Here is a 27,727-nt window from a genome sequence, read left to right as displayed (position 1 = left end):
GGACCAGAACGAATGGGTTGAAATTAAATCAAAAGAGTTTCCGGCTCAACATTAGGAAGAACTTCCTGACTGTTAGAGCGATTCCTCAGTGGAACAGGCTTCCTCAGGAGGTGGTGGGCTCTCCTTCCTTGGAGGCTCTCCTTCCTTGGAGGTTTTTAAACAGAGGCCAGATGGCCATCTGACAGCGATGAAGATCCTGTGAATTTGGGGGAAGGTATTTATGGGTTTCCTGCATTGTTCAGGGGGTTGGACTAGATGACCCTGGAGATCCCTTCCAACTCCATGATTCTATGAAGCTCTGGGAGAGGGGAGGAAAGAAGCACAATTGAACTCTGAAGTGCATTCTGGGTGAGCTGGCCGTCACATTTAAAGGGATTGAGTTCCTTTTAAATGCCTTCCCTCTTTGGAAATGATGGAGGATGGGGCTACCTTCTTTGAGGGTCATAGAACTGAACCCCCTGGTCCAAACTTTTTGAAACTTTGATGTTTTTTTGAGGAGAGGCACCGGATGCTATGCTGAAAATCTGGTGTCTTTATTTCAAAAAACACCTCCTTCCGAATCCCAGATACCCGTGGATTGATTCTCCATTATGTCCTGTCGGGACCAGTCTCTATAGGGTATAACGGAGCACCCAGCAGCCATTTCCCCTTCTTTTTCTGATAGCCCTGAAGTGGAGGGAGGGACTCCAGACTGGGGAATCCCTCGCTTCTAAGTGGGGATTTAAACTCGGTTGAATCTTTGCAACTGTTTTTCTTAATGGCATCCTCCGTCTCTTCAGGGGGGGAAACCTATCTTGATTTCTCATCCTTTTAGTTCCGAACCTTCGACCCTTGCAAGCAGCTGTGGTGCAGCCATCCGGACAACCCCTATTTCTGCAAGACCAAGAAGGGACCTCCGCTGGACGGGACGGAGTGCGCACCGAGCAAAGTGAGAATGCCCTTTCGGGTATAAACCGTGGGTCGTGTTTTGGTGCATAGAGACAGAAGCCAGATGATGGGTTGGGTCAGTTTTGTCCCCCCCTCCCCCTTCCCACATAATATGTTCTCGAGAAAACCGAATTAAATGAGATTTGCTTCTTTATTGTTGAGGGTATGAATAACCGAGTATCTCTGGGAAATCTAGTTTTAGAAACATTGGTTCACAGTAGAAGAACATAAGAAGAGCCCTGCTGGTTCAAACCAGTAGTCCATCTAGTCCAGCATCCTGTCTCATAAGAACATAAGAGAAGCCATGTTGGATCAAGCCAATGGCCCATCCAGTCCAACACTCTGTGTCACATAAGAACATAAGAGAAGCCATGTTGGATCAGGCCAATGGCCCATCCAGTCCAAAACTCTGTGTCATATAAGAACATAAGAGAAGCCATGTTGGATCAGGCCAATGGCCCATCCAGTCCAACACTCTGTGTCACATAAGGACATAAGAGAAGCCATGTTGGATCAGGCCAATGGCCCATCCAGTCCAACACTCTGGGTCACATAAGAACATAAGAGAAGCCATGTTGGATTAGGCCAATGGCCCGTCCAGTCCAACACTCTGGGTCACATAAGAACATAAGAGAAGCCATGTTGGATCAGGCCAATGGCCCATCCAGTCCAACACTCTGGGTCACATAAGAACATAAGAGAAGCCATGTTGGATTAGGCCAATGGCCCATCCAGTCCAACATTCTGTTCCATAAGAACATAAGAGAAGCAATGTTAGATCAGGCCAATGGCCCATCCAGTCCAACATTCTGTGTCACACAGTGGCAAAAAAACAACAGCAACCAGGTGCCATCAGGAGGTTCATCAGTGGGGCCAGGACACCAGAGGCCCTCACCCTGTTGCCCCTCCCAAGCACCAAGAGCATCACTGCCCTAGACAGAGAGTTCCAACAATACCCTGTGGCTAAGAGCCACTGATGAACCTCTGCTCCATATGCTTATCCAATCCCCTCTTGAAACTGGCTATTCTTGCAGCTGCAACTCGCACCGCCTCTTTCAGGAAGCAGCAAACAAGATCCTCTGAAAACCAGTTTCTGCTTGCTGTGTGAAAAAAAAGCAAAACTAGTTGCAGCCCCAGGGCAGATAGTGTGAAATCCGATGGAAGCCCCGCGGAGAAGAGGAGCGTGAGAGCGGCATAAGGCTAGTGGGAAATCGGTATTTGAATCCAGCGACACCTTTAAGACCAACAACGTTTAATTCTGGGTATAAGCACACTTCCTCAGATGCCTTGAAACTGATTTCTTCAAGCCTTAACATACTGATACTAAAACCTTTAGTAGGCTTTTGTAGATAAGAATCCAAATAATAGGAAATAGGAGGCAATACAGTGATGTTATAAAAGAAAATGCCATTTAAAACTTTAAACATCTAAATTTAGTATATAATCAAAGATAAACTTTTAAAAAGATCCTGTCAGTACTTGGTTTCTTCCCTAAGCCGATAAACCCATCTTACTCAGCTCTGCAAAACGCCCTACAGACTACAAATTGCAGAAGGTCACAGAACAACCAGCACATTCCAGAGAACAATCAGCACAGTCAGCAACCATCTTCCTTATCTTCACACCCCTTCCAACCCTCCCAGCAATCAACACAGAACAACGGTCACATTCCACAGCCAGTTTCCTTATCACCACCCTTCCAGGAAGCCCCACCAAACAATGGGCACATTCATAAACCAATTGCTCTCTCACCACACCCCCTCCAGCCTAGAAATAGCAGCTCTCCAGCAGCCCTGGCCTCACTCAATGCACAGCAGCCAAGAAGGTCAGAGCGCCTGCTCCGGCTGCAACGCCACTGAGGATGTTCTCCGCAGCTGAGAACGAAACGTCTGGAAGAAAAACTTTCTCCAGTAGAACACGGCACTTGAGCCCGAAAGATTCTACAAACCCTAACCGTCTTACTCAGTTTGACCCAACAGTGAAAATAGGCAAAGAAATAATAATATTAGTTGAGACCAGGGGTGAAATTCTATCAGGAGCTCCTTTGCATATTAGGCCACACACCCCTGATGTAGCCAATCCTCCAAGAGCTTGTAAGCTCTTGGGGGATTGGCTACATCAGGGGTTTGTGGCCTAATATGCAAAGGAGCTCCTGATAAAATTCCACCCCTTGTTGAGACATGCATACAAAGAACGGGGGGCGGGGGGGATTACTTGCCAGGAAAGGCTAGCCAGAGTCAAAATGCCTAGTAACTGGGAGACAAGTATAGCTGATATTGCATTAAAGCAACAAATACAAGAATTAACAAGCAGATGTGAGAACTAAGTTTGAGCCCTGTGGCACCTCCAAGACCAACAAAGGTCAACTCTTTTGTTTATGCAAGAACAGAGAGAGTTAGCATGTGAAGATGCACACTTTTTAAAAATACACTGAAGCAGAGTTCTTCAAACGTCTCCAGGTTAGTTGCCAGGAAGGGCTGATTAGAGCCGAGATGCATGCCCTCTACATGGGGCTGCCCCTGTGCCGAACCCGGAAACTGCAGCTAGTGCAGAACGCGGCATCCGAGCTCCCTAAGTGGGAGCATATACAGCCGAGGCTGCGGGAACTGCACTGGCTGCCAATAGTGTACCACATTCGTTACAAAGTGCTGGTTATTACATTTAAAGCCCTATACGGCCGAGGACCTGCCTACCTTAGGGACCGTCTCTCCCCATATATACCCAGAGGGTACTGAGATCTGGTTCGCAAAATCTGCTGACAATCCCTGGGCCGAAGGAGGCCAAACTGAAAGCTACAAGAGAAAGGGCCTTTTCGATCACAGCTCCCCACTGGTGGAGCCGGTTACCAGAGGAGGTGTGGGCCTTGCGGAGCCTTACCCAGTTCTGCAGGGCCTTCATAGGGTTGCCAATTCCAATTCAAGAAATATCTTGGGACTTCGGGGGTGGAGCCAGGAGACTTTGGGGGTGGAGCCAGGAGACATTAGGGGTGGAGACAAGATCAAGGCTGTGACAAGCATAATTGAACTTCAAAGGGAGTTCTGGCCATCTCATCTAAAGGGACGGCACACCTTTTCAATGCCTTCCTTCCATAGCCAGTTTGGTGTAGTGGTTAAGTGTGTGGACTCTTATCTGGGAGAACCGGGTTTGATTCCCCACTCCTCCACTTGCAGCTGCTAGCATGGCCTTGGGTCAGCCATAGCTCTGGCAGAGGTTGTCCTTGAAAGGGCAGCTGCTGTGAGAGCCCTCTCCAGCCCCACCCACCTCACAGGGTGTCTGTTGTGGGGGAGGAAGGGAAAGGAGATTGTGAGCCGCTCTGAGACTCTTCGGAGTGGAGGGCGGGATATAAATCCAATATCTTCTTCTTCTTCTTCATAGGAAATCATGAAGGATAGGGGCACCTTCTTTTGGGGCTCATAGAATTGGACCTCCTGGTCCATCTTTTTGAAACTTGGGGGGTATTTTGGGGAGAGGCACAGGATGCTATACTGAAAATTTGGTGCCTATACCTAAAAAACAGCCCCCCCCCCCCAGAGCCCCAGATACCCGCGGATCAATTCTCCATGATTTTCTACGGGAATAAATCTCCATAGGGAATAACAGAGTTCCCAGCAGATATTTCCCTCCCCTCCCCCTGCTTTCTGACAACGCTGAAGCGGGGGGAGGGCCTCCAAACCGGGGGATCCCCTGCCCCCACCTGGGGATGGGCAACCCTAGGCCTGCAAGACTACCCTCTTTCAGTTGGCTTTTTCTTAATGTGGAATCTATTGTACCGTCGTCACGGAAAAATTGTAAGATGGGTAACATCGAGACTGTAGCACCAAACTAATTTGATGGAACTAAAATTGATGGTTTTAATTAGATGAATGTATGATAATAGTATCTATAAGTGAGTTGTAATATGTTATGTAAACAGTTTGTTTTTTAACTATTATAATGTTTGTAGTTTATGTTATGCTATATGAGCCGCCCTGAGCCTGCTTCAGCGGGGAGGACGGGATACAAATTAAATATTAGTAGTAGTAGTAATAGTAGTAGTAGTAATTGAGCAATAAGTACAACTAAGATTGGAATAACATGTTTAGTAAGACCTGTGAATAGCTGCATGTCGGCATACGGATAATAAAAGAGTTCACAACAGATGCAAGACCAACGAAGTTTAATTCTGGGTATAAGCGAGAACTGAGTGACTTAGCATGTGTAGTGAGATAAGAAGCCAATATCTCTGTTAAGCCCTGGGGGCTTCCATTGCCCTGAGCGTTGTAATAACTTGTAATTCAGCAATCTCCCATTCCAGTCTGTTTTTGAAATTTCTTTGCAAGCAGCTAGGGCTTCTGAGGCTCAGACTGGCACTTTGAATTCTACTTGGAAATCCTTTGCTGGTCAAATGAGCGGTACTCTAAAATAAAATCCAAGATCCAAATCCAAATCTGTGTTATTGTTGTCCTCCCTTAGTGGTGCTACAAAGGTCACTGCATGTGGAAGAACACAAACCAATTTCAACAAGATGGCAACTGGGGTGCTTGGACGAAATTCGGCTCCTGCTCACGGACGTGCGGGACCGGCGTCCGCTTCAGAACGCGACAGTGCAACAATCCCATGTAAATCAGAAGAGTCTTTTTGTACCTGCTGGATTTCGGTATTTATATTGATAGGGGAGAGGGGTTAATAAACGATCCATTAAGACTTGAGAGCCAGGAGAGAAACAATATTGGATCCTCCTCCTTCTCAAAGCAGACATGCACCTGGGGCTTTTTTTTGTAGCAGGAACTCCTTTCCATGTTAGGCCACACCTCTCTGATGTAGCCAATCCTCCTGAAGCTTAGGAGGCCCTGTACTAGGCCCTGTACTAGCAGTTCTGTAAGAAAACCTTCTCTTTTTAAACCACATAACCTTGAAAACAGTAAGGCTTGCATTTTAGTCAATACGGTATTATGTAGGAATACATGAATTCACATCAGGAATGGCCACACTGTGGCTTCCACATATATTGTGTGGCTCTCAAAGCTCCCACTGCCCCATCAGCCAACTTGGAGAAGGCATTTCAAAGCCAAGCCAACCAGCGGCTTGGAGAATGCATGTAAAGTTGCTTTCTTTCCACCTCTCCCTCCCCCATCTATTTTCCTTCCTTCCTTCCTTCCTTCCTTCCTTCCTTCCTTCCTTCCTTCCTTCCTTCCTTCCTTCCTTCCTTCCTTCCTTCCTTCCTTCCTTCCTTCCTTCCTTCCTTCCTTCCTTCCTTCCCTCCTTCCTTCCCTCCTTCCTTCCTTCCTTCCTTCCTTCCTTCCTTCCTTCCTTCCTTCCTTGATTTGCAACTCTCAAACATCTGACATCCACGTCTTGCTGCTCTCAAATGACTGATATTTATTCTTTATTTTCAAATAATTTTATTGGTAATGTATGGTAATGTATTCAATTTCTTACATCATTAATAACTACTTTTTCCCTCTATCCCATATATTACTTTCTACCTACCCCTCCCCCCGTTACTTGAGCCCCGCCGGTGTACTATACTTAAGATATTAGCATTAAAGGTACCCTTAATTAATAAGAACCAATATTCATATCCTCCTCCCTCTTGTACTTAGTCATTATCAAAAATTGTCCAATGTCCTTTTATTTTCCACTCTTTTTCTACGTATCTTCTGAACTTTTTCCACTCCATCTTAAATACTTCTAAATCACAGTCTCTTAAGGTTCTTGTTAACTTGTCCATTTCACTCCATGTCATGACTTTTACAATCCAATCCCATTTCTCTGGTATTTTTTCTTGCTTCCACAACTGCGCATACAATGTCCTAGCAGCTGAGAGCAAGTACCAGATTAAAGTCCTATCTTCTTTTGGAAATTTTTCCATTTGTAATCCCAGCAGAAAAGTCTCTGCTACTTTGTTGAATTCGTATCCCAAGATCTTAGAAATCTCTTGTTGAATCATCTGCCAAAACTTTTCGCTTTTTCACAAGTCCACCACATAGGGTAGAAAGAACCTTCAAATGACTGATATTTATTCTATGTGGCTCTTACGTCAAGTACGTTTGACCACCCCGATCCACATGAAGCTGCCTTATACTGCATCAAACCCTTGTTCTATCAAGGTTGGTGTTGTCTACTCTTACTAGCAGCTCTCCAGGGTCTCAGATGGAGGTTTTTCACATCATTTGCTGCCTGGGAACATACATAGTGGTTGAAGATGAGAAGATGACCGATTTCCCACTCGCCTTATGCCGCTGTCACGTTCCTCTTCTCCGCAGGGCTTCCTTCCAATTTCACACTATCTGCCCCAGGGCTGCAGCTAGCATCGGCTTTTTTGCACCGCAAACAGAAACTGGTTTTTAGAGGTTTCTGTCTGCCGCACGAAAAAGCCGACGCTGGCTGCAGCCCCTGGGCAGATAGTGCGAAATCGGAAGGAAGCCCCGCGGATAAGAGGAACGTGAGAGCGGCGTAAGGCGAGTGGGAAATCGGTCAATGATTCTTGCAACGGTAGCAAACTTTTGGTGCCTTTTTTTGGCCTTTCCTTCCCTCCTTCTCCAAAACACTGGGAACATCAGCTTTCGCTGACAAAATGGGGCAATAGAGTTTGTGAGGAGGACGAGGGGGGCAGTGAGAATCGGATTCACAATGCGACTTCTGAGTCTTCGTAATATGATTTCTTTTCTAACCCTTCTCCCCACTAAGGCCAGTGAACGGAGGTCAAGACTGCGCGGGCGTCAACTTTGAGTACCAGCTGTGCAACACGGACGAATGCCCAAAACATTACGAAGACTTCCGAGCCCAGCAGTGTCAACAGCGCAACTCGCATTTCGAGTATCAGAGCAGCAAACACCATTGGCTGCCGTATGAGCATCCCGACGGTAAGCGACCCCGTTTTCCTGCTTTTGTCCCCTTTCTCCAAACTTCGTTTGGGCTTTCCACAAGGAAAGGTTTTGACCAGTCTCCCACTGGCCTTACGCCTCTCTCACGCTCCTGTTCTCAGCGGGGCTTCCATCTGATTTCACGCTATCTGCCCCAGGGCTGCAACTAGCATTGGCTTTTTCGCACGGCAAAGAGAAACTGGTTTTTAGAGGTTTCTGTTTGCCGCGTGAAAAAGCTGAAGCTAGTTGCAGCCCCGGGGCAGATAGTGTGAAATCAGACAGAAGCCCCACTGAGAAGAGGAGCGTGAAAGCGGCGTAAGGCGAGTGGGAAGTCGGTCTTCGTTGTTTGCTTCGCTTACCTGGGAGAGAAGTCACGTTTGTGCATTGCCACCAACTTACAGTGACCCCAGCAAGGGGTTTTCAGGGCAAGTGGGAAGCAGAGGTGGTTTGCTATTACCTGGCTCTGCACAGATTTCCTTGGTGATCTCTCTCATGTTTTGACCCAGTTCGGTGTAGTGGTTAAGTGCACGGGTTTGATTTCCCACGCCTCCACATGCACCTGCTGATGTGACCTTGGGTCAGCCACAAGTTCTCGCAGAACTGTTCTGCTCAAGAGCAGTTTCTGTCAGAGCTCTCTCAGCCCCACCTACCTCACAGGGAGGAGAAGGGAAAGGAGATTTGTAAGCCACGCTGAGATTGCTCTGAGTAGTGAAGGGCAGGATAGAAATCCAATCTCTTCTTTCTTTAAGCGTTTGAGATCTGACGAGATTGAGCCATACCGTGTTGCCTTCTCTTCCAAGAAGCCATTCGGTGGGATGAAAATCCACACAATAAGGGACAAGCATATGAACATATGAAGCTGCCTTATACTGAATCAGACCCTGGGTCCATCAAAGTCAGTATTGTCTACTCAGACTGGCAGCGGCTCTCCAGGGCCTCAAGCTGAGGTTTTTCACACCTGTTTGCCTGGACCCTTTTTTGGAGATGCCAGGGATTGAACCTGGGACCTTCTGCTTCCCAAGAAGATGCTCTACCACTGAGCCACCGTCCCTCCCCTTAGACATATGAACATATGAAGCTGCCTTCTACTGAATCAGACCCTCGGTCCATCAAAGTCAGTATTGTCTACTCAGACTGGCAGCGGCTCTCCAGGGTTTCAAGCTGAGGTTTTTCACACCTATTTGCCTGGACCCTTTTTTAGTTGGAGATGCCGGGGATTGAACCTGGGACCTTCTGCTTCCCAAGAAGATGCTCTACCACTGAGCCACCGTCCCATCCCTCCATGTTTCCTTGTCCTTTACCAGAATTTGGCTTTGCATGCTGCATTCCATTTCTCCTGAATTCTGGTTTAGCTAAGGAACATCTGTCAACTTAATTTTGAAATTAGCTTGCTACCAGTTCTAGTTCATTGCGTTTCCCCCCCCCCCAATTTTCCATGGTACTGATGCATTGCCAAAGAACAACTCTGATGTGATGATATTAAGATTGTATCAGTATTTGGGAAGGCAGTAGTCAGTGTCATGTGCTACCGAGCACAGCTAAAACTTAACCCTGATACATCATGGCAGGACTTCTTTACATATTAGGCCACACACCCTTGATGTAGCCGATCCTCTTAAGAGTTTACAGGGCTCTTAGTACAGGGCCTACTGTAAACTCTTGGAGGATTGGCTACATCGAGGTGTGTAGCCTAATATGCAAAGGAGTTCCTGCTACCAAAAAAAGCCCTGCATCGTGGCCATGATACTGGAGAAGGATGGTTGACTCTGGTCCATGCACTATTTACCTGATCAAAAAATGCCTCTAGGACTGAATTAAGGCATTGTAGGGGGAAAAGACAGGCCCAATATGGAAAAAAGACAGGCACAGTACAGTACAGGCACAGTTACCTTATTGAGGTTTAGAAAACTGTGGGGGAGATGTTTTCAGTCAGGGAAATGGTCCCAATCCTTCCCAACTCCCTTCCCCTCTGCCATTGTTTTTAGGTCCAAATAACATCTGTAGTTCTAGTAGTAGAACTGTCTTTTGGCCTACTGGATTCATTGAGCTTCATGCTTTAAACTTATTGACAGCCATTGGGGTGCAGTGGTTAGGATACTGGACCTGGGAGACCTGGGTGCAAATCCTCATTCTGCCATAAAACTCACTTGGTTGGACCCAACTAGCTTTTCTGCTAGTTAGAATGGAAGGAGGGCCACTGTGACCACCAAAGGAAAACCAGGGGACCTGAATGGAGAAAAAAAAATGTGGAATGAATGGAATTGAGCAAAATTGATGGGGAGTATCTGGCTGGGCCCAATCCATTAAGGGACTGTGGAACAATCATTGTCCCTCATCCTCACTTCCCTTTGTTTGGGTCAAATAAGGAGGAGGAAACCATGTCCTCTAATCTGTGGTCCATAGAGCAGGGCTCTCCAGTCTTTTTTGAACCTCTGGGTAGCTTTGAAATTCTGACACAGAGTGATGGATACAACCAGAAAAACAGCTGCTAGAGGAGGTGGTACCAGCCACAAAATGGCTGCAGCAGGAGGTGGAGCCGGCCACAAAATGGCTGCAGCAGGAGGTGGAGCCAGCCACAAAGTGGCTGCAGCAGGAGGTGGAGCCGGCTACAAAATGGCTGCAGCAGGAGGTGGAGCCGGCCACAAAATGGCTGCAGCAGGAGGTGGAGCCGGCCACAAAATGGCTGCAGCAGGAGATGGAGCCGGCTACAAAATGGCTGCAGCAGGAGGTGGAGCCAGCCAAAAAATGGCTGTAGTAGGAGGTGGAGCCAGCCACAAAATGGCTGAACCAGGAAGTGGAGTCATATACCCTCTGAGAGAGGATGCCCAGTGTAGGAGGAGAAGGGGGTAATTAAAAAGAAACACAGAGAGGAGCGAGAGAATAAAACTAACAGTTCAGTGATAGCTGCCTCTGAAACAATATTATTGTATCCTCCCCAGCCAATTGGATCTCCAGTGGCCAGTTGGAAGCAAGTGCCACACCTGACCTTATCCATTTTCTAAAACCACTGGACGGGTACCTGGGAAGGAGTTGGCAGGTGTATGGGTACCTATGAGCAAGTCTTTTGGGGACCTCTGCTTTTGAGGAAGCAAGAGATAGCAATGTTGCTCAGTAACGAACGAGTTCCTGTCTTCTGTAGCCAGCAAGAGATGCCAGCTGTACTGCCAATCCAAGGAGACAGGAGATGTTGCGTATATGAAACAACTGACCCATGACGGAACCCGCTGCTCCTATAAAGACCCCTTCAGCATTTGTGTGCGCGGAGAATGTGTGGTGAGTGACAACTGTGACTATTCCGTGTCTCTTTAAAAAGATCCTTTTGAAGGGTGTCACACAGCAGGGGGCCAGGAAGGGCCTTCTACTGTCTGCCACCCCACTGGTCTGGGTCTGTCTGGGAGGGCCCAGAGCACCCACCCAGCCCCAGTGTCTTCCTTCTCAGCAAGCACCTGTGATCTGTGACCAAAGAGATGTGAGGACCAATGTTTCCTCTAAGATGTGGAGTCTTGTGAGCAGAAATACTACAGTGCCCAGCCTGTTCCCCTGGAGGCCCAACAACAGGGCATTAGAGGCCAAGGCCTTCCCTTGACAATATAATTTAAAGCCTGGATGGCCAGACTTGCTTAATGTAAGGGCCACATAGAATAAACGTCGGATGTTTGAGAGCCGCAAGACATGAGTGGCAGATGTTTGAGAACAGGAAGGAAGGAAGGAAGGAAGGAAGGAAGGAAGGAAGGAAGGAAGGAAGGAAGGAAGGAAGGAAGGAAGGAAGGAAGGAAGGAAGGAAGGAAGGAAGGAAGGAAGGAAGGAAGGAAGGAAAACAGATGGAGGAGGGAGATGTGGACAGAAAGCAACTTTAACTGCATTATCCAAGCTGCTGGCTGACTTGACTTGGAAAAGCAATTTAGAGAGAGAAACACCTTCTCCAAGTTGACCGATGGGGTGGGGGGGGGCCTTCGAGTGCCACGCAATATGTGTGAAAGAACCAGTTTGGTGTAGTGGTTAAGTGTGCGGACTCTTATCTGGGAGAACCGGGTTTGATTCCCCACTCCTCCACTTGCACCTGCTGGCATGGCCTTGGGTCAGCCATAGCTCTGGCAGAGGTTGTCCTTGAAAGGGCAGCTGCTGTGAGAGCCCTCTCAGCCCCACCCACCTCACAGGGTGTCTGTTGTGGGGGGAGAAGATATAGGAGATTGTAAGCCGCTCTGAGTCTCTGATTCAGAGAGAAGGGCGGGTTATAAATCTACAATTCTTCTTCTTCATGTGGCTCCCGAGCCACAGTTTGGCCGCCCTCAATTTAAAGGATCACGTCAGCATTAGAGCTGTGTAACAAGGGGGTGGGGGGAATAAGAAAACGTATTGCATGCATAACTCGAGAAAACAGATTTTCACAACCTGTTTGAGGAATATACCTTCAGCCTGTATCTGCATATCGTTTTGGACTCGGCCTCTTTCAGTTCTGGGGAAAGGCATTTTCCTACCGCTTAGCCCTTTTTTGCTTTCTGAAATTTTCATCAGCCGTCTGGGCATCTCAATTTTTGGTAATAAAAGTGGAGATTCTCTTGCAAGTACATTTTATCGCAATTTTACAAAATATATACAGCACAGATATGAGATGAAGAACTGATGTAGTATAAGATCACTTATTACTTATTGCAGATAACCCAAAGACATTTACAAATAATGAGACCACTGAACCACAAATACAATCAAATTTAGAACTCAGAAATGAAAATAAAATAAAATAGTACTGAAAATCCCTGAATTTTTGACCTCTAATCACTTTGTTCGTCAAAACATGTAAACACTACCACAAGGAAAGGTCATTAACTATATCTGGAATACCTTCTTGTGAAATGAGATATTCTAGAATAGGAAACCATATAGCATAGAAGTTGGAAGAACGGAGAGGACGTCCTAGTTTGATGTAGTGGTGAAGTGTGTGGACTCTTATCTGGGAGAACCGGGTTTGATTCCCCACTCCTCCACTTGCACCTGCTGGAATGGCCTTGGTCAGCCATAGCTCTGGCAGAGGTTGTCCTTGAAAGGGCAGCTGCTGTGAGAGCCCTCTCCAGCCCCACCCACTCACAGGGTGTCTGTTGTGGAGGAGGGAGGTAAAAGAGATTGTGAGCCACTCTGAGACTCTTCGGAGTGGAGGCGGGATATAAATCCAATATCTTCATCTACCTCACAGAGTGTCAGTTGTGGGGAGGAAGGTAAAGGAGATTGTGAGCCGCTCTGAGACTCTTCGGAGTGGAGGGCGGGATACAAATCCAATATCTTCATCTACCTCACAGGGTGTCTGTTGTGGGGGAAGAAGGTAAAGGAGTTTGTGAGCCGCTCTGAGACTCTTCGGAGTGGAGGGCGGGATATAAATCCAATATCTTCATCTACCTCACGGGGTGTCTGTTGTGGGGGAGGAAGGTAAAGGAGATAGTGAGCCGCTCTGAGACTCTTCGGAGTGGAGGGCAGGATATAAATCCAATCTCTTCTTCTTCTTCTTCTAGTTGGTTAATGTCAGATATTTAAAAATGGAGATTCTCAGAATGCTGAACGCTGGGCTTAAGGATATGATTCCCGTGGAGTGCAGTTTGCAGAATACAGAAAGCCTGACGTTTACAATGATCGATAACAGCAACAGATATGAGCTAGATTGAATGCTTTCCGAATGATACCTACCGCACTTCTGAGTTCCGGTGCTTTGCTTGAACTTCTCTCCGCAGAAAGTGGGCTGCGACAAGGAAATCGGGTCCAACAAAGCGGAAGACAAGTGTGGAGTGTGCGGAGGGGATAATTCTCACTGCCGGACGGTCAAAGGGACCTTCACGCGAACCCCAAAGAAGCCTGGTAGGGATAATTCCACCTCCCTGACTCTTCCGTATTGCATTTAGCATTATAGCTGTAAATAAGGCAAGTTAAAAAAAGCTAAACTCTCTGGCTGCGGTCAGACACACTAAATAACGCACTTTTGATGCACTTTCCAACTGGATTTTGCCAGTTCACACAGTAACATCCAGTTGGAAAGTGCAGTTAAGGTGAATTGAAAGTGCATTATTTAGTGTGTGTGATGATAGCCTCTCTGCCAGCCACTCTGCTGCGGATAAGGAGACTCCAGCCTGCGCGTGGAGTTCCTCATGTTCAGGAACTCCCCATTGGCTTCTGGGCCAAGGAATGGTCTGTGCAGATATAGTGTGAGGATGTAGATAGCGTGAGGATTACAGGAGGGGCTGCGGCTCAGTGGAAGAGCCTCTGCTTTGCATGCCGATGGTCCCAGGTTCAATTCCCGGCATCTCCAGTTATAGATCCAGGCAGGAGATGATGTGAAAGACCAGATGTGATTAGACCCTGTGGGGGCCCCTAGGAAGTCGAAATCTTAGAAGCCACCTTGCAAATTATCTCAAAGTTTGAGGCCCGCCCCACTGCCCATGGCCCCCACTGCAGCTTGCAGGCACCTTCTTAAAAGTCGCTTTTATTAAACTGCGGGGGAAGGGCAGAGAGAGGCAAACTTGGCAATGACGCCAGCAGTGGCTGTACCAGGCAAGTTGGGCCAAGAGCAGTTGCTGGCTGCACGTGCAGGCTGGGAGGGCTGCAAGCAGGGGGGAAATGGGGGGGGGGGGAAACTGTCCCAGGGCCCCTAAATGAACTGTCCCAGCGCCCCTAAAGGCATAGGCCAGTGCCACCTTGAACTAATTGTTAATCCGGCTCTGTGAAAGACCCCCACCTGAGACCCCAGAGAGCCACTGCCAGTCTGAGTGGACGATATTGACATTGCGAGATGGATGGTCTGATTCAGTATAAGGCAGCTTCATGCTTGTTCGCGTGTGATGTACACCCAGAACATTCTGCAGTACTGAAGACCTGAGGTAGAACCTAGCCATGACACTCACTGTGGCCCTCTGTGCGGTCTGATAAACTGAAAACTGCCAGATATGGGACACATAAACCACATTGGACTCGAACCCAGCTCTACCACAGACCAGTGTGCCTACCCTCCTGATCTAATGGATAGTCTCATAAATACATGGGTCCACTGTCTATATCAGGGGTGGCCAAGGGTAGCTCTCCAGATGTTTTTTGCCTACAGCTCCCATCAGCCCCAGCCATTGGCCATGCTGGCTGGGGCTGATGGGAGTTGTAGACAAAAAACATCTGGAGAGCTACCCTTGGCCACCCCTGGTCTATATCATAACTCTTAAATTTACCTCAGTTCATGTGACCTCCTGTGAGGTCAACCTAAAATCGTCTTTTTTTTACTGTTAGATTTATGTGACTTAGGCATCACTTAGTTCATATTGCATATTTCTCCCAAAATACTATAACTCAAGGGCATCCAATTAAGCTGATAGACAGTAGGTTCAAGACAGACTAAAGGAAATACTACTTGACACAATGATTAAAATGTGGCATTTGCTGCCAGAGGATGTCGTGATGGCCACAGCTTGAAAAGGGGATGAGATAGATTCATGATGGATGTTGATCAGTAGCTACTCGCCATGACGACTGAGGGGAGCCTCTGAATCTCAAATCCAGGAGGCAACACTGGGGAAGGTCTTGGCATCTCTGCCCTGTTGTTGGCCCTCCAGAGGAACTGGTTGGCCACTGCATGAGGCAGGATGCTGGACTAAATGGACCACTGGTCTCATCCAACAGGGTCTCAGATCAGTCCACTTTTGGAAGATGTTTTAGGCCATGTTGCCCTGAGGTTTGGGCAGGGATGGAATTCTAGCAGGAGCTCCTTTGCATATTAGGCCACACCTCCCTGATGTAGCCAATCCTCCAAGAGCTTACAAGGATAGGTTGACCTCACAGGAGGTCACATGAACTGAGGTAAATTTAAGAGTTATGATATAGACCAGGGGTGGCCAAGGGTAGCTCTCCAGATGTTTTTTGCCTACAACTCCCATCAGCCCCAGCCAGCATGGCCAATGGCTGGGGCTGATGGGTAGAACACGGCACTTGAGCCCGAAAGATTCTACAAACCCTAATCTCGAAGGATTGGCTACATCAGAGAGTTGTGGCCTAATATGCAAAGGAGCTCCTGCTAGAATTCCCCCCTGGGTTTGGGCATGTATAATGTGGATGATGAGTAGTGTAAAATGTGGTATTGATTTTAAATAGTTATTATTTCATTTACTTACTTTTAATTACTAAACGATTACGTTGCTGTAACCCAGCCTCAACCTACTTGTCGGGGAGGGTGGGCTAAAAGCCTAATAAATGAAATTAAATACGAACCATTCACAAGATCAGTCTAATGGGGAGGGGAGGGGAATCCGGTTGATCGTCATCCTTAAGGCCAGTATTTGGAACAGTGGGCCATTTTATCTTTACGTCTACAGGGATGCTTTACCTTTTATCACTAGATTTCATTTGGCATTTGAGGAATCAACCCCCAAACACATTTAACCAACCTCTTCCAACAGGGAAACAGTTAAGCAAGAGGTGCCATCAGGAGCTCAAAGTCCTGGAAAACCAAATCTGCAAGTATCCGACTCATTTTTCACGGCTCTTGTTTTAAGTCTTAACTTTCATTGACTCTGTGCAGAATCGCTTCAGGCTTGTTGTGTGGGTGACAGTGCTTAAAAATGGAACCACAAACATCATTTCTGTGTTTGATGGATCAATGACACCCACCTGAAGCTAGTCAATGAAAATTCAAGACTTCGGTGCCCCGGTTGCTAACAAAAGACATTCTGTTTAAGGGAAGACAAGAGGAGCGTTCACTTTGCCCAAAGGAGCCCGCGACGTGTCTGTTTCTGAAACCCAAGACTCTAAAAATATCCTGGGTAAGTGTCACCCTTTTGCAGAATGTTGGACATCCATAGCCACCGTAGATGGTTCTTTCTTTTTGCTGCCCGTCTCCTTGCTGGGAAGTCACGCTCATTTGCAATAAAACCCCATGAGGGCAAACTTTTTATGCTTCCTGTGAGAAATTATTGGTTGTTGGTGATTCTAGTGACAGAATCATAAGAACATAAGAGAAGCCATGTTGGATCAGGCCAATGGCCCATCTAGTCCAACACTCTGTGTCACACAGTGGCCAAAAAAACCCACAAGTGCCATCAGGAGGTCCACCAGTGGGGCCAGGACACTAGAAGCCCTCCCACTGTGCCCCACAGTATAACTGCCCCAGACAGAGAGTTCCAACGATAAGCTGTGACTAATAGCCACTGATGGACCTCTGCTCCATATGCTTATCCAACCTCTCGTGAAGCTGTCTATGCTTGTAGCCACCACCACCTCCTGCGGCAATGAATTCCATGTGTTAATCACCCTTTGGGTGAAGAAGTGCTTCCTTTTATCAGTTCTAATCCGACTGCTCAATCATCTGAGAACAAATTATACCTCCATCATCCGTTAACTAAAAAAAAATGAATGAAGATGAGATCCTCAGTGAGCTTAATTTTGTATCCAGTAGCAATTGCGGCAGTTTCACTGAGACCCAGCGTGGCATGGTGACTCAGGTGTCAGACTGGGATCTGGGAGACCCAGGTTCAAATTCCAATTCCGCCACGGAAGCTCACTGAGAGACTTTGGGCCAGTCATGCGCTGTCTGCCTAACCTATCGCACAGAGTTTTTTTGTGACGATAAACTGGAGGAGAGGAGAATTCTGTAAACCGTCTCGGGTCCCTTTGGGGAGAAGGGCAAGACATAAATGAAGCAAATAGATAAGCGCACAATCCCGCGGTCTCAATCAGTGGGAAAACAACTGGATACTTCATGATTTGCATTTATTTATTTATGTCTATCCCACTTTTCACCCGAGGGGGGGGACCCAAAGAGGTTTACATCGTTCTCCTCTCCTCTGTTTTATCCTCACAACAACCTTATCAGGTAAGTTAGGCTGAAAGTATGTAACCGGTCCAAGGTCACCCGGCGAGCTTCCATGGCACAAGTGTGGATTTGTATCCAGATTTCCCAAATCCTAGTTCAACCCTTTAAGCGCTACTGAGCTGGCGAACGATCAAAAGAGAAAAGGTTCTCTGTCTCCCTTCGTTCTGGTCCTCCCGCGAAAGTCAGGAAGCCTAAATTGTTTCCCTAAATAATCCAAAAGCGTTATGGCCATCGTAACAACAGAAGTGGCTGGTAGGTTTGCAACAAGATTAGGGTTTGTAGAATATTTCGGGATCAAGTGCCGTGTTCTACTGGAGAAAGTTTTCCTTCCAGACGTTTCGTTCTCAGCTGCGGAGAACATCCTCAGTGGCGTTGTAGCCGGAGCAGGCGCTCAGACCTTCTTGGCTGTTGTGCATTGAGTGGGGCCAGGGCTGCTGGAGAGCTGCTATTTCTAGGCTGGAGGGGGTGTGGTGAAACAGCCAGTTTCCTTATCACTACCCTTCCAGGAAGCCCCACCAAACAATGGGCACATCCACAAACTAATTGCCCTTTCATCACACCCCCTCCAGCCTAGAAATAGCAGCTCTCCAGCAGCCCGGGCCCCACTCAATGCACAGCAGCCAAGAAGGTCTGAGCGCCTGCTCCGGCTGCAACGCCACTGAGGATGTTCTCCGCAGCTGAGAACGAAACGTCTGGAAGGAAAACTTTCTCCAGTAGAACACGGCACTTGATCCCGAAAGATTCTACAAACCCTAATGATGTTACCAGCCGTGAAAACCTGAAATCTTTGCAACAAGATTAGCTTGCTTCTCTCCTCCGCACCCAGAGGAAGGAAAAGCAAGACTTCCCGACTGTGCCAGTGTGGCACCCCTCTTTCGCCTGTTCTTAGAACTCTTCATGGGCCTATGGATGTTCCCCATCTGCAAATGGGACTCGCCTCTTCCTGCCGCTCACTAACCGGAGCTGTGATTTTTTTTTTCTGTTTCCTTGCATCTTTCTGCTTTCCCTTACTGCACATGCTCAAGGGTACCTTAAGATGTTTGACATCCCGCCGGGTGCTAGACATGTGTCTCTCCAAGAAGACGAGGCTTCCCCTCACATTCTTGGTAAGTGCTTCTCTGCTTACGCTTGGCCAGTACAGCAACAGCCTTTATACAGGGATTCTTTTTTGTAGCAGGAACTCCTTTGCATATTAGGCCACACACCCCTGATGTAGCCAATCCGCCAAGAGCTTACAGTAGGGCCTGTACGAAGAGCCCTTGTAAGCTCTTGGAGGATTGGCTACATCAGGGAGGTGGAGCTTAATATGCAAAAGGGGTTCCTATTACAGAAAGAAAGCCCTGCCAAAGCCACTTTCTGCAGTACCAGGAGGGCAATACTAGCCTTCGTTCCAGGGCTGTTGTAATAAACTGCTACAATCTGAATGCTTGAACAACACTATCATTGAGCCGTCCTGCTGTTTATTTATCTATTTTGTTTATCGTCTGCTTTTCTCACTGAATCTCAAGATGGTTTTAATAATGTAAGGCAGTACAATTGATCGGATGAGCTGTCTAACCAACAATGTAAAACCGTAATAACGATCTGTGTGTAGTATAGCCAGGAGATCCTAAGACTGTCTGGCAGCCAGATGTTCTAGCTCTTCTAGCATTATGCACCACTACGTGGCAAGCTAGACTTGTTTTTAGGGTAAGAGTCATTCCAGAAGTGGTTTTCTGTTGCCTGCCCCTACGTCATGGCCCTGGTATTCCTTGGAGGTTGGCCCATCCAAATACTAGCCAGGGTCAACACTGCTTGGCTTCCAAGATCTGATGAAATCAAAGTATCCTGGACACACAAACAGTGTAATAGGACTTAAAAAAAATGGTCCCCTATGCAACCAACAGTCGTTTTCGACTCTGAGGTGACGTTCAAACATTTTCATGGCGATCTTTTTACAGGGTATTTTGCCATTGCCTTCCCCAGTCATCTACACTTTCCCCCAAGCGAGCTGGGTACTCATTTTACCGACCTCAGAAGGAAGGAAGGCTGAGTCAACCTGAGCCGGCTGCCCGAAACCACCTTCCACCGGGATCGAACTCAGGTCGTGAGCAGAGAGCTCAGACTGCAGTACTGCAGCTTTACCACTCTGCGCCACAGGGCTCTTGTAACAGGACTAGGAGAGCAGAAATCTGAAATGAGCCATAAGGATTCAATGTGACATATTGAACAATGAAAGAAGAAGAAGAAGAAATTGGATTTATACCCCACCCTCCACTCTGAATCTCAGAGCGGCTTACAATCTCCTTTATCTCCCCCCCCCCCACCCGCAACAGACACCCTGTGAGATAGGTGGGGCTGAGAGAGCTCTCACAGAAGCTGCCCTTTCAAGGACAGCTCTGCGAGAGCTATGGCTGAATCAAGGTAATTCCAGAAGCTACAAGTAGAGGAGTGGGGAATCAAACCCGGTTCTCCCAGATAAGAGTCAACACACTTAATCACTAAACCACACTGGTATTGCGTAAGTAGAAATATAATGCAGTGAGAACAAGATAAAAGCATACAACAACTGAGAATACATATCAGTATAGTCCACAGCACTTTTCCTTTGAAATAAAATCTTCTGCAATCATTCTGTCGTAATCCCTTTATCAAAATGCCCTTCTGAACGTTTCTGTTTCACGTAGTTTGCTCTTGTCGGGGCTCATCTTGTGCTTCATTTGGTAACTTTTTGATATTTTAGAAAATTTAAAAGTAGGGTAGAGGTATCTCCACTTAAAGTCTCGGGCAAGCGCTCGTCCTGACTTTATGAAATATCACGTAATTCCAATTTGCTTTTCGCAAACGGGCCTTTTTAAACCCAGCTTCCGAGTTAAAAGCCGCTTTCAGGCATGCACAACAAAAAAAAAAATCCATTTCATACCCTACTTTTAATATCAAAACATATTTTCTCACCCCCCCTCCACGATTGCGTGTCTCATTCCTGTTACCGTGTATTTAAGAATATCAATTTGGGGAAGTTTCTATTATAGTTTTAAAAGCCTGATGACAGATAACAATTTACAGGCATCGGAGTGCTCTGAGTTTATAATAACAGAGGCAAGAAGTCTGCTTTCCCCTCCCTGCAGGGGACTATCCAAGTAGACGTAGAGAAATGCCGGTAATGTTCCTTCGATGCAGGCAGCCACCAAAGGAATCTTTTTGTAGCCATTGGGTTCCTCTCCATGAGCCTATTACTGACTATCGCTGCTATGAATCACAATTGCAGATTCAGTTCGGGGTTAGAAGAGCGGTCGTAAGATGGGAGGCGGTTGAGTGGCCCTCGTCTCTGACCAAGAAAGCTGTTGTTATTATCTTAAGAACATAAGAGAAGCCATGTTGGATCAGGCCAATGGCCCATCCAGTCCAACTCTCTGCCCCACAGTGGCCATATATATATGTACACTCACACACACTGTACTGTGGCTAATAGCCACTGATGGACCTCTGGTCCATATTTTATCCAATTCCCTCTTAAAGCTGGCTATGCTTGTAGCTGCCACCACCTCCTGTGGCAGTGAATTCCACATGTTAATCACTCTTTGGGTGAAGAAGTACTTCCTTTTATTTATTTATTCCAAATGAGACTGCACCATCGATTTGTACAGGGCCGTTATGATACTGGCTGATTTGTTTTCAATTCCCTTCCTATTGATTCCCAGCATGCAATTGGCGTTTTTTTTTATTGCAGTCGCACACTGTCTTGACATTTTCAGTGAGTTATCTACCACGACCCCAAGGTCTCTCTCTTGGTCAGTCTCTGCCAGTTCACAACCCATCAACATCTTTGAGTAGGAAACCAGGAGGAAAAAGGGCTCTCCCTTTTATCAGATCAATAGCTGATGGAGCGGGATTTAAGAGCCGGCAGGCTTTTTTAGCTGCGAGCAATTTGTCAAAAAGCAGTACAGAAATGGGGGCCGCGAGAGCCGATGCTTCTCAGAGCAGGAAGAACGAAGCTGTCAGAGGAATCCAGAGGACTCGTGAGACGGTCAAAGGATTGGCGGGGGGTTGTGGCTCAGTGGTAGGACATCCGCTTATCAAGCAGAAGGTCCCGGGTTCAGCATCTCCTGCTGAAAAGGCTTGGTGGCAGATGATGTGAAAGACCTTTGCTTTGAGACTCTGCCAGTTTGAGTAGACAGCCTTGTAGGCCGTGATTTTAAAAGCCTTCCTGCTCTGGTATTATTGAGCTGAATGCCAGGGCGAGTAGATACTCATCAGCGCTTTTGATGTCAGCTGGCCTCTCAGTCCCTCTGAGTCAGAAAAGCAAACAAAGGACATTTCTCCATTGGAATGACAAAGAAGAAGACTGCAGATATATACCCCGCCCTTCTCTCTGAATCAAGAGACTCGGAGCAGCTTACAATCTCCTATATATTCTTCTCCCACAACAGACACTCTGTGGGGTGGGACTGAGAGCAGCTGCAAGTGGAGGAGGAGGAGAAGAAGACTGCGGATTTATACCTCGCCCTTCTCTCTGAATCAGAGACTCAGAGCGGCTTACAATCTCCTATATCTTCTTCCCCCACAACAGACACCCTGTGAAGTGGGTGGGGCTGAGAGGGCTCTCACAGCAGCTGCCCTTTCAAGGACAACCTCTGCAAGAGCTATGGCTGACCCAAGGCCATTCCAGCAGCTGCAAGTGAAGGAGTGGGGAATCAAACCCAGTTCTTCCAGATAAGAGTTCACACATTTAACTATTATGCCAAACTGGCTAGCGGCCATTCCCTCTGCCACTAAAATGGCTGGGTCCATCCAGACCGACACACTAAGCTGACACAGGGACGGCTCGCAGATGGATCAAAAGATCAAATCCAAACACTCACATCTGCCTTTCATCCCACTTCCATACTCACCCCGTTCTTAGGCATTTCGGCTGCAGCTCAAAAAGCTACCACTTCTGAAGTGGTAGCAAATTTTAGCACCGCACGCCATCCGCCTTTCTGGCATATGAATGTGGGAGCACGCAAAAGTGGTGGATTGGTGGTGTGATCCCACCAATCCGCTCTAGGTGCTCACTAGTATTCTTTTTTTTAAAAAAAGAAATTGCCAAGAGCACATGAGCACATATGTACACACATAGAGGACTTATAGTATCCTGGCCCCACCGATGGACCTACTGATGGCACCTGGGTTTTTTGGCCACTGTGTGTACAGAGCGTTGGACTGGATGGGCCATTGGCCTGATCCAACATGGCTTCTCTTATGTTCTTCTGTGACACAGAGCGTCGGACTGCATGGGCCATTGGCCTGATCCAACATGGCTTCTCTTAAGTTCTTATGTGACACAGAGCGTTGGACTGGATGGGCTATTGGCCTGATCCAACATGGCTTCTCTTACGTTCTTCTGTGACACAGAGCGTTGGACTGGATGGGCCATTGGCCTGATCCAACATGGCTTCTCTTACGTTCTTATGTGACACAGAATGTCGGACTGGATGGGCCATTGGCCTGATCCAACATGGCTTCTCTTACGTTCTTTTGTGACACAGAGCGTCGGACTGGATGGGCCATTGGCCTGATCCAACATGGCTTCTCTTACGTTCTTCTGTGACACAGAGCGTCGGACTGGATGGGCCATTGGCCTGATCCAACATGGCTTCTCTTACGTTCTTCTGTGACACGGAGCGTCGGACTGGATGGGCCATTGGCCTGATCCAACATGGCTTCTCTTACGTTCTTCTGTGACACAGAGCGTCGGACTGGATGGGCCATTGGCCTGATCCAACATGGCTTCTCTTACGTTCTTCTGTGACACAGAGCGTGGGACTGGATGGGCCATTGGCCTGATCCAACATGGCTTCTCTTACGTTCTTCTGTGACACAGAGCGTCGGACTGGATGGGCCATTGGCCTGATCCAACATGGCTTCTCTTACGTTCTTCTGTGACACAGAGCGTCGGACTGGATGGGCCATTGGCCTGATCCAACATGGCTTCTCTTACGTTCTTCTGTGACACAGAGCGTCGGACTGGATGGGCCATTGGCCTGATCCAACATGGCTTCTCTTACCTTCTTCTGTGACACAGAGCGTCGGACTGGATGGGCCATTGGCCTGATCCAACATGGCTTCTCTTACGTTCTTCTGTGACACAGAGCGTCGGACTGGATGGGCCATTGGCCTGATCCAACATGGCTTCTCTTACGTTCTTCTGTGACACAGAGCGTCGGACTGGATGGGCCATTGGCCTGATCCAACATGGCTTCGCTTACGTTCTTATGTGACACAGAATGTCGGACTGGATGGGCCATTGGCCTGACCCAAAATGGCTTCTCTTACGTTCTTCTGTGACACAGAGCGTCGGACTGGATGGGCCATTGGCCTGATCCAGCATGGCTTCTCTTACGTTCTTCTGTGACACAGAGCGTCGGACTGGATGGGCCATTGGCCTGATCCAGCATGGCTTCTCTTACGTTCTTCTGTGACACAGAGCGTCGGACTGGATGGGCCATTGGCCTGATCCAACATGGCTTCGCTTACGTTCTTATGTGACACAGAGCGTCGGACTGGATGGGCTATTGGCCTGATCCAACATGGCTTCTCTTACGTTCTTCTGTGACACAGAGCGTCGGACTGGATGGGCCATTGGCCTGATCCAACATGGCTTCTCTTATGTTCTTATGTGACACAGAGTGTTGGACTGGATGGGCCACTGGCCTGATCCAACATGGCTTCTCTTATGTTCTTATGTGACACAGAGCGTCGGACTGGATGGGCCATTGGCCTGATCCAACATGGCTTCTCTTATGTTCTTATGTGACACAGAGTGTTGGACTGGATGGGCCACTGGCCTGATCCAACATGGCTTCTCTTATGTTCTTATGTGACACAGAGTGTTGGACTGGATGGGCCATTGGCCTGATCCAACATGGCTTCTCTTATGTTCTTATGTGACACAGAGTGTTGGACTGGATGGGCCACTGGCCTGATCCAACATGGCTTCTCTTATGTTCTTATGTGACACAGAGTGTTGGACTGGATGGGCCATTGGCCTGATCCAACATGGCTTCTCTTATGTTCTTATGTGACACAGATCGTTGGACTGGATGGGCCATTGGCCTGATCCAACATGGCTTCTCTTATGTTCTTATGTGACACAGAGTGTTGGACTGGATGGGTCATTGGCCTGATCCAACATGGCTTCTCTTATGTTCTTATGTGACACAGAGTGTAGGACTGGATGGGCCATTGGCCTGATCCAACATGGCTTCTCTTATGTTCTTATGTGACACAGAGTGTTGGACTGGAGGGGCCACTGGCCTGATCCAACATGGCTTCTCTTATGTTCTTATGTGACACAGAGTGTTGGACTGGATGGGCCATTGGCCTGATCCAACATGGCTTCTCTTATGTTCTTATGTGACACAGATCGTTGGACTGGATGGGCCATTGGCCTGATCCAACATGGCTTCTCTTATGTTCTTATGTGACACAGAGTGTTGGACTGGATGGGTCATTGGCCTGATCCAACATGGCTTCTCTTATGTTCTTATGTGACACAGAGTGTAGGACTGGATGGGCCATTGGCCTGATCCAACATGGCTTCTCTTATGTTCTTATGTGACACAGAGTGTAGGACTGGATGGGCCATTGGCCTGATCCAACATGGCTTCTCTTATGTTCTTATGTGACACAGAGTGTTGGACTGGAGGGGCCACTGGCATGATCCAACATGGCTTCTCTTATGTTCTTATGTGACACAGAGTGTTGGACTGGATGGGCCATTGGCCTGATCCAACATGGCTTCTCTTATGTTCTTATGTGACACAGATCGTTGGACTGGATGGGCCATTGGCCTGATCCAACATGGCTTCTCTTATGTTCTTATGTGACACAGAGTGTTGGACTGGATGGGTCATTGGCCTGATCCAACATGGCTTCTCTTATGTTCTTATGTGACACAGAGTGTTGGACTGGATGGGCCATTGGCCTGATCCAACATGGCTTCTCTTATGTTCTTATGTGACACAGAGTGTTGGACTGGAGGGGCCACTGGCCTGATCCAACATGGCTTCTTTCATGTTCTTATGCACATGACCACTAAAAATGTATGGAAAAAAAGAAGCCCAAACCACACCAAGGAGATGGTGCACAACAACCATCCGATCGCACCAAAGCACCTCCCGCACGGGGAATGGGCGACTCACAAGGGAGCATTTGATCGAGATTCAGCCACTTCATTTTGAGCCAGCCCAATCTGAGACACCTCCCATGTGCCTGAAGCTGCTGGTCTGGACCCTGCCAGTGAGTTACACAGAGTTCTTATCTCTCTCTCTCTCTCGGCTTGGCTTCGCGAACGAAGATTTAAGAAGGGTGCAATAGTCCATGTTTGCTGCAGGCTCGCTGATGGCTGACAAGACCAATGTGGGACAGGCAGGTCCGGCCACAGCGGCTGCAGGGAAAAGTCTGATTTAGGGTTGGTCCTGTAGCAGTGCGATTCTTCCTCAATCTCCTTTTGTCCTCAAGACCAGCTATGCGTGTGTTCTCAAAGGAAGAGACAGCCTGGTGGATGGTGTGCCTCCATGCTTTGCGATCTGAGGCTAGGTCAGACCACTGGTGATGGTTGATGTGACAGGTGCTAAGGGATTTCTTCAAGGAGTCCTTGTACCTCTTCTTTGGTGCCCCTCTATTTCGATGGCCGGTGGAGAGTTCGCCATACAGGGCAATCTTGGGAAGGCGGTGGTTTTCCATCCTAGAAATATGCCCTGCCCAGCGCAGCTGCGTCTTCAACAGCAGTGCCTCGATGCTGGTAACCTCTGCCCGCTTGAGGACTTCAGTGTTGGTCACAAAGTCACTCCAGTGGATGTTGAGGATGGTGCGAAGGCAGCGCTGATGAAAGCGCTCAAGGAGTCGCAGGTGATGACGGTATAAAACCCACGATTCGGAGCCATGGATGAGGGTTGTCATCACAACCGCTTTGTAAACATTGATCTTAGTGCCTTTTTTCAGATGCTTGTTGCTCCACACTCTTTTGTGCAGTCGGCCAAATGCACGGTTTGCCTTTGCCAGCCTGTTGTCAATCTCCTTGTCGATCTTGGCATCTGAGGAGATGATGCACCCCAGGTAGCTGAACTGCTGGACTGTCTTCAGAACTGATTCACCCACAGTGATGCAGGGAGGGTGATAATCTTCCTGGGGTGCAGGCTGGTGGAGAACTTCTGTCTTCTTCAGACTAACTTCTAGGCCGAATAGCTTGGCAGCCTCTGCAAAGCAGGACGTCATATGCTGCAGAGCTGATACCGAGTGGGAGACGAGTGCAGCATCATCAGCAAACAGTAGCTCTCGGATGAGTTTTTCCATTGTCTTGGAGTGTGCCTTTAGTCGCCTCAGGTTGAACAGGCTGCCATCGGTGCGATAGCGGATGTAGACACCATCGTCCTCATCTAGATCTACTGCGGCTCTTTGAAGCATCATGCTAAAGAAGATCTTAAAGAGAGTTGGCGCGAGAACGCAGCCTTGCTTTACACCTGTGCCTATTGGGAAGGGGTCCGAAAGGTCGTTGCAGTGTCTGACTTGGCCTCGCTGGTCTTCGTGTAGCTGGATGATCATGCTGAGGAACCTTGGGGGACATCCTAAACGTTCCAAGATTTGCCACAGGCCTTTCCTGCTAATGGTATCGAAAGCTTTGGTAAGGTCGACAAAAGTCACATACAGACCCTTGTTCTGTTCCCTGCATTTCTCTTGGAGCTGCCTGAGAACAAATACCATGTCGGTCGACAAAAGTCACATACAGACCCTTGTTCTGTTCCCTGCATTTCTCTTGGAGCTGCCTGAGAACAAATACCATGTCGGTGGTGCTCCTGTTAGCTCTGAAGCCGCACTGGCTCTCTGGGAGGAGTTCTTCTGCAATGGTGGGCACCAGTCTGTTCAGGAGTATTCTGGCAAGGATTTTGCCTGCGATGGAGAGCAGGGTTATCCCCCGGTAGTTGGAGCAGTCTGACTTTTCCCCTTTGTTCTTGTATAGGGTGATGATGATTGCATCACGAAAGTCCTGTGGTAATTTGCCTTGTTCCCAGCAGGTGACAAGTACTTTGTGAAGTGAGCTATGTAGTACTGTGCCCCCATGCTTCCAGATCTCTGGTGGAATTCCATCAACTCCTGCTGCCTT

General features: G+C 47.9%; 1 protein-coding gene across 1 annotated transcript in view; it reads left to right on the top strand.

The window, feature by feature from the left end:
- Positions 1–27,727, top strand: part of ADAMTS3 (ADAM metallopeptidase with thrombospondin type 1 motif 3) — a 205,460-nt gene that overhangs the window by 126,377 nt on the left and 51,356 nt on the right. The window contains exons 10-15 of the mRNA XM_060247412.1: positions 815–928; positions 5,380–5,525; positions 7,597–7,772; positions 10,912–11,045; positions 13,493–13,616; positions 18,630–18,710. Of these exons, the coding sequence (XP_060103395.1) occupies positions 815–928; positions 5,380–5,525; positions 7,597–7,772; positions 10,912–11,045; positions 13,493–13,616; positions 18,630–18,710 (775 nt within the window). The remainder of the gene's footprint in view (positions 1–814; positions 929–5,379; positions 5,526–7,596; positions 7,773–10,911; positions 11,046–13,492; positions 13,617–18,629; positions 18,711–27,727) is intronic.

Source organism: Heteronotia binoei, chromosome 9 (assembly GCF_032191835.1).
Source record: "Heteronotia binoei isolate CCM8104 ecotype False Entrance Well chromosome 9, APGP_CSIRO_Hbin_v1, whole genome shotgun sequence".
Taxonomy (NCBI): Eukaryota; Metazoa; Chordata; class Lepidosauria; order Squamata; family Gekkonidae; genus Heteronotia; species Heteronotia binoei.
Note: the sequence above shows the minus strand (reverse complement) of the source record. Positions and strands in the feature narration are given on the sequence as shown.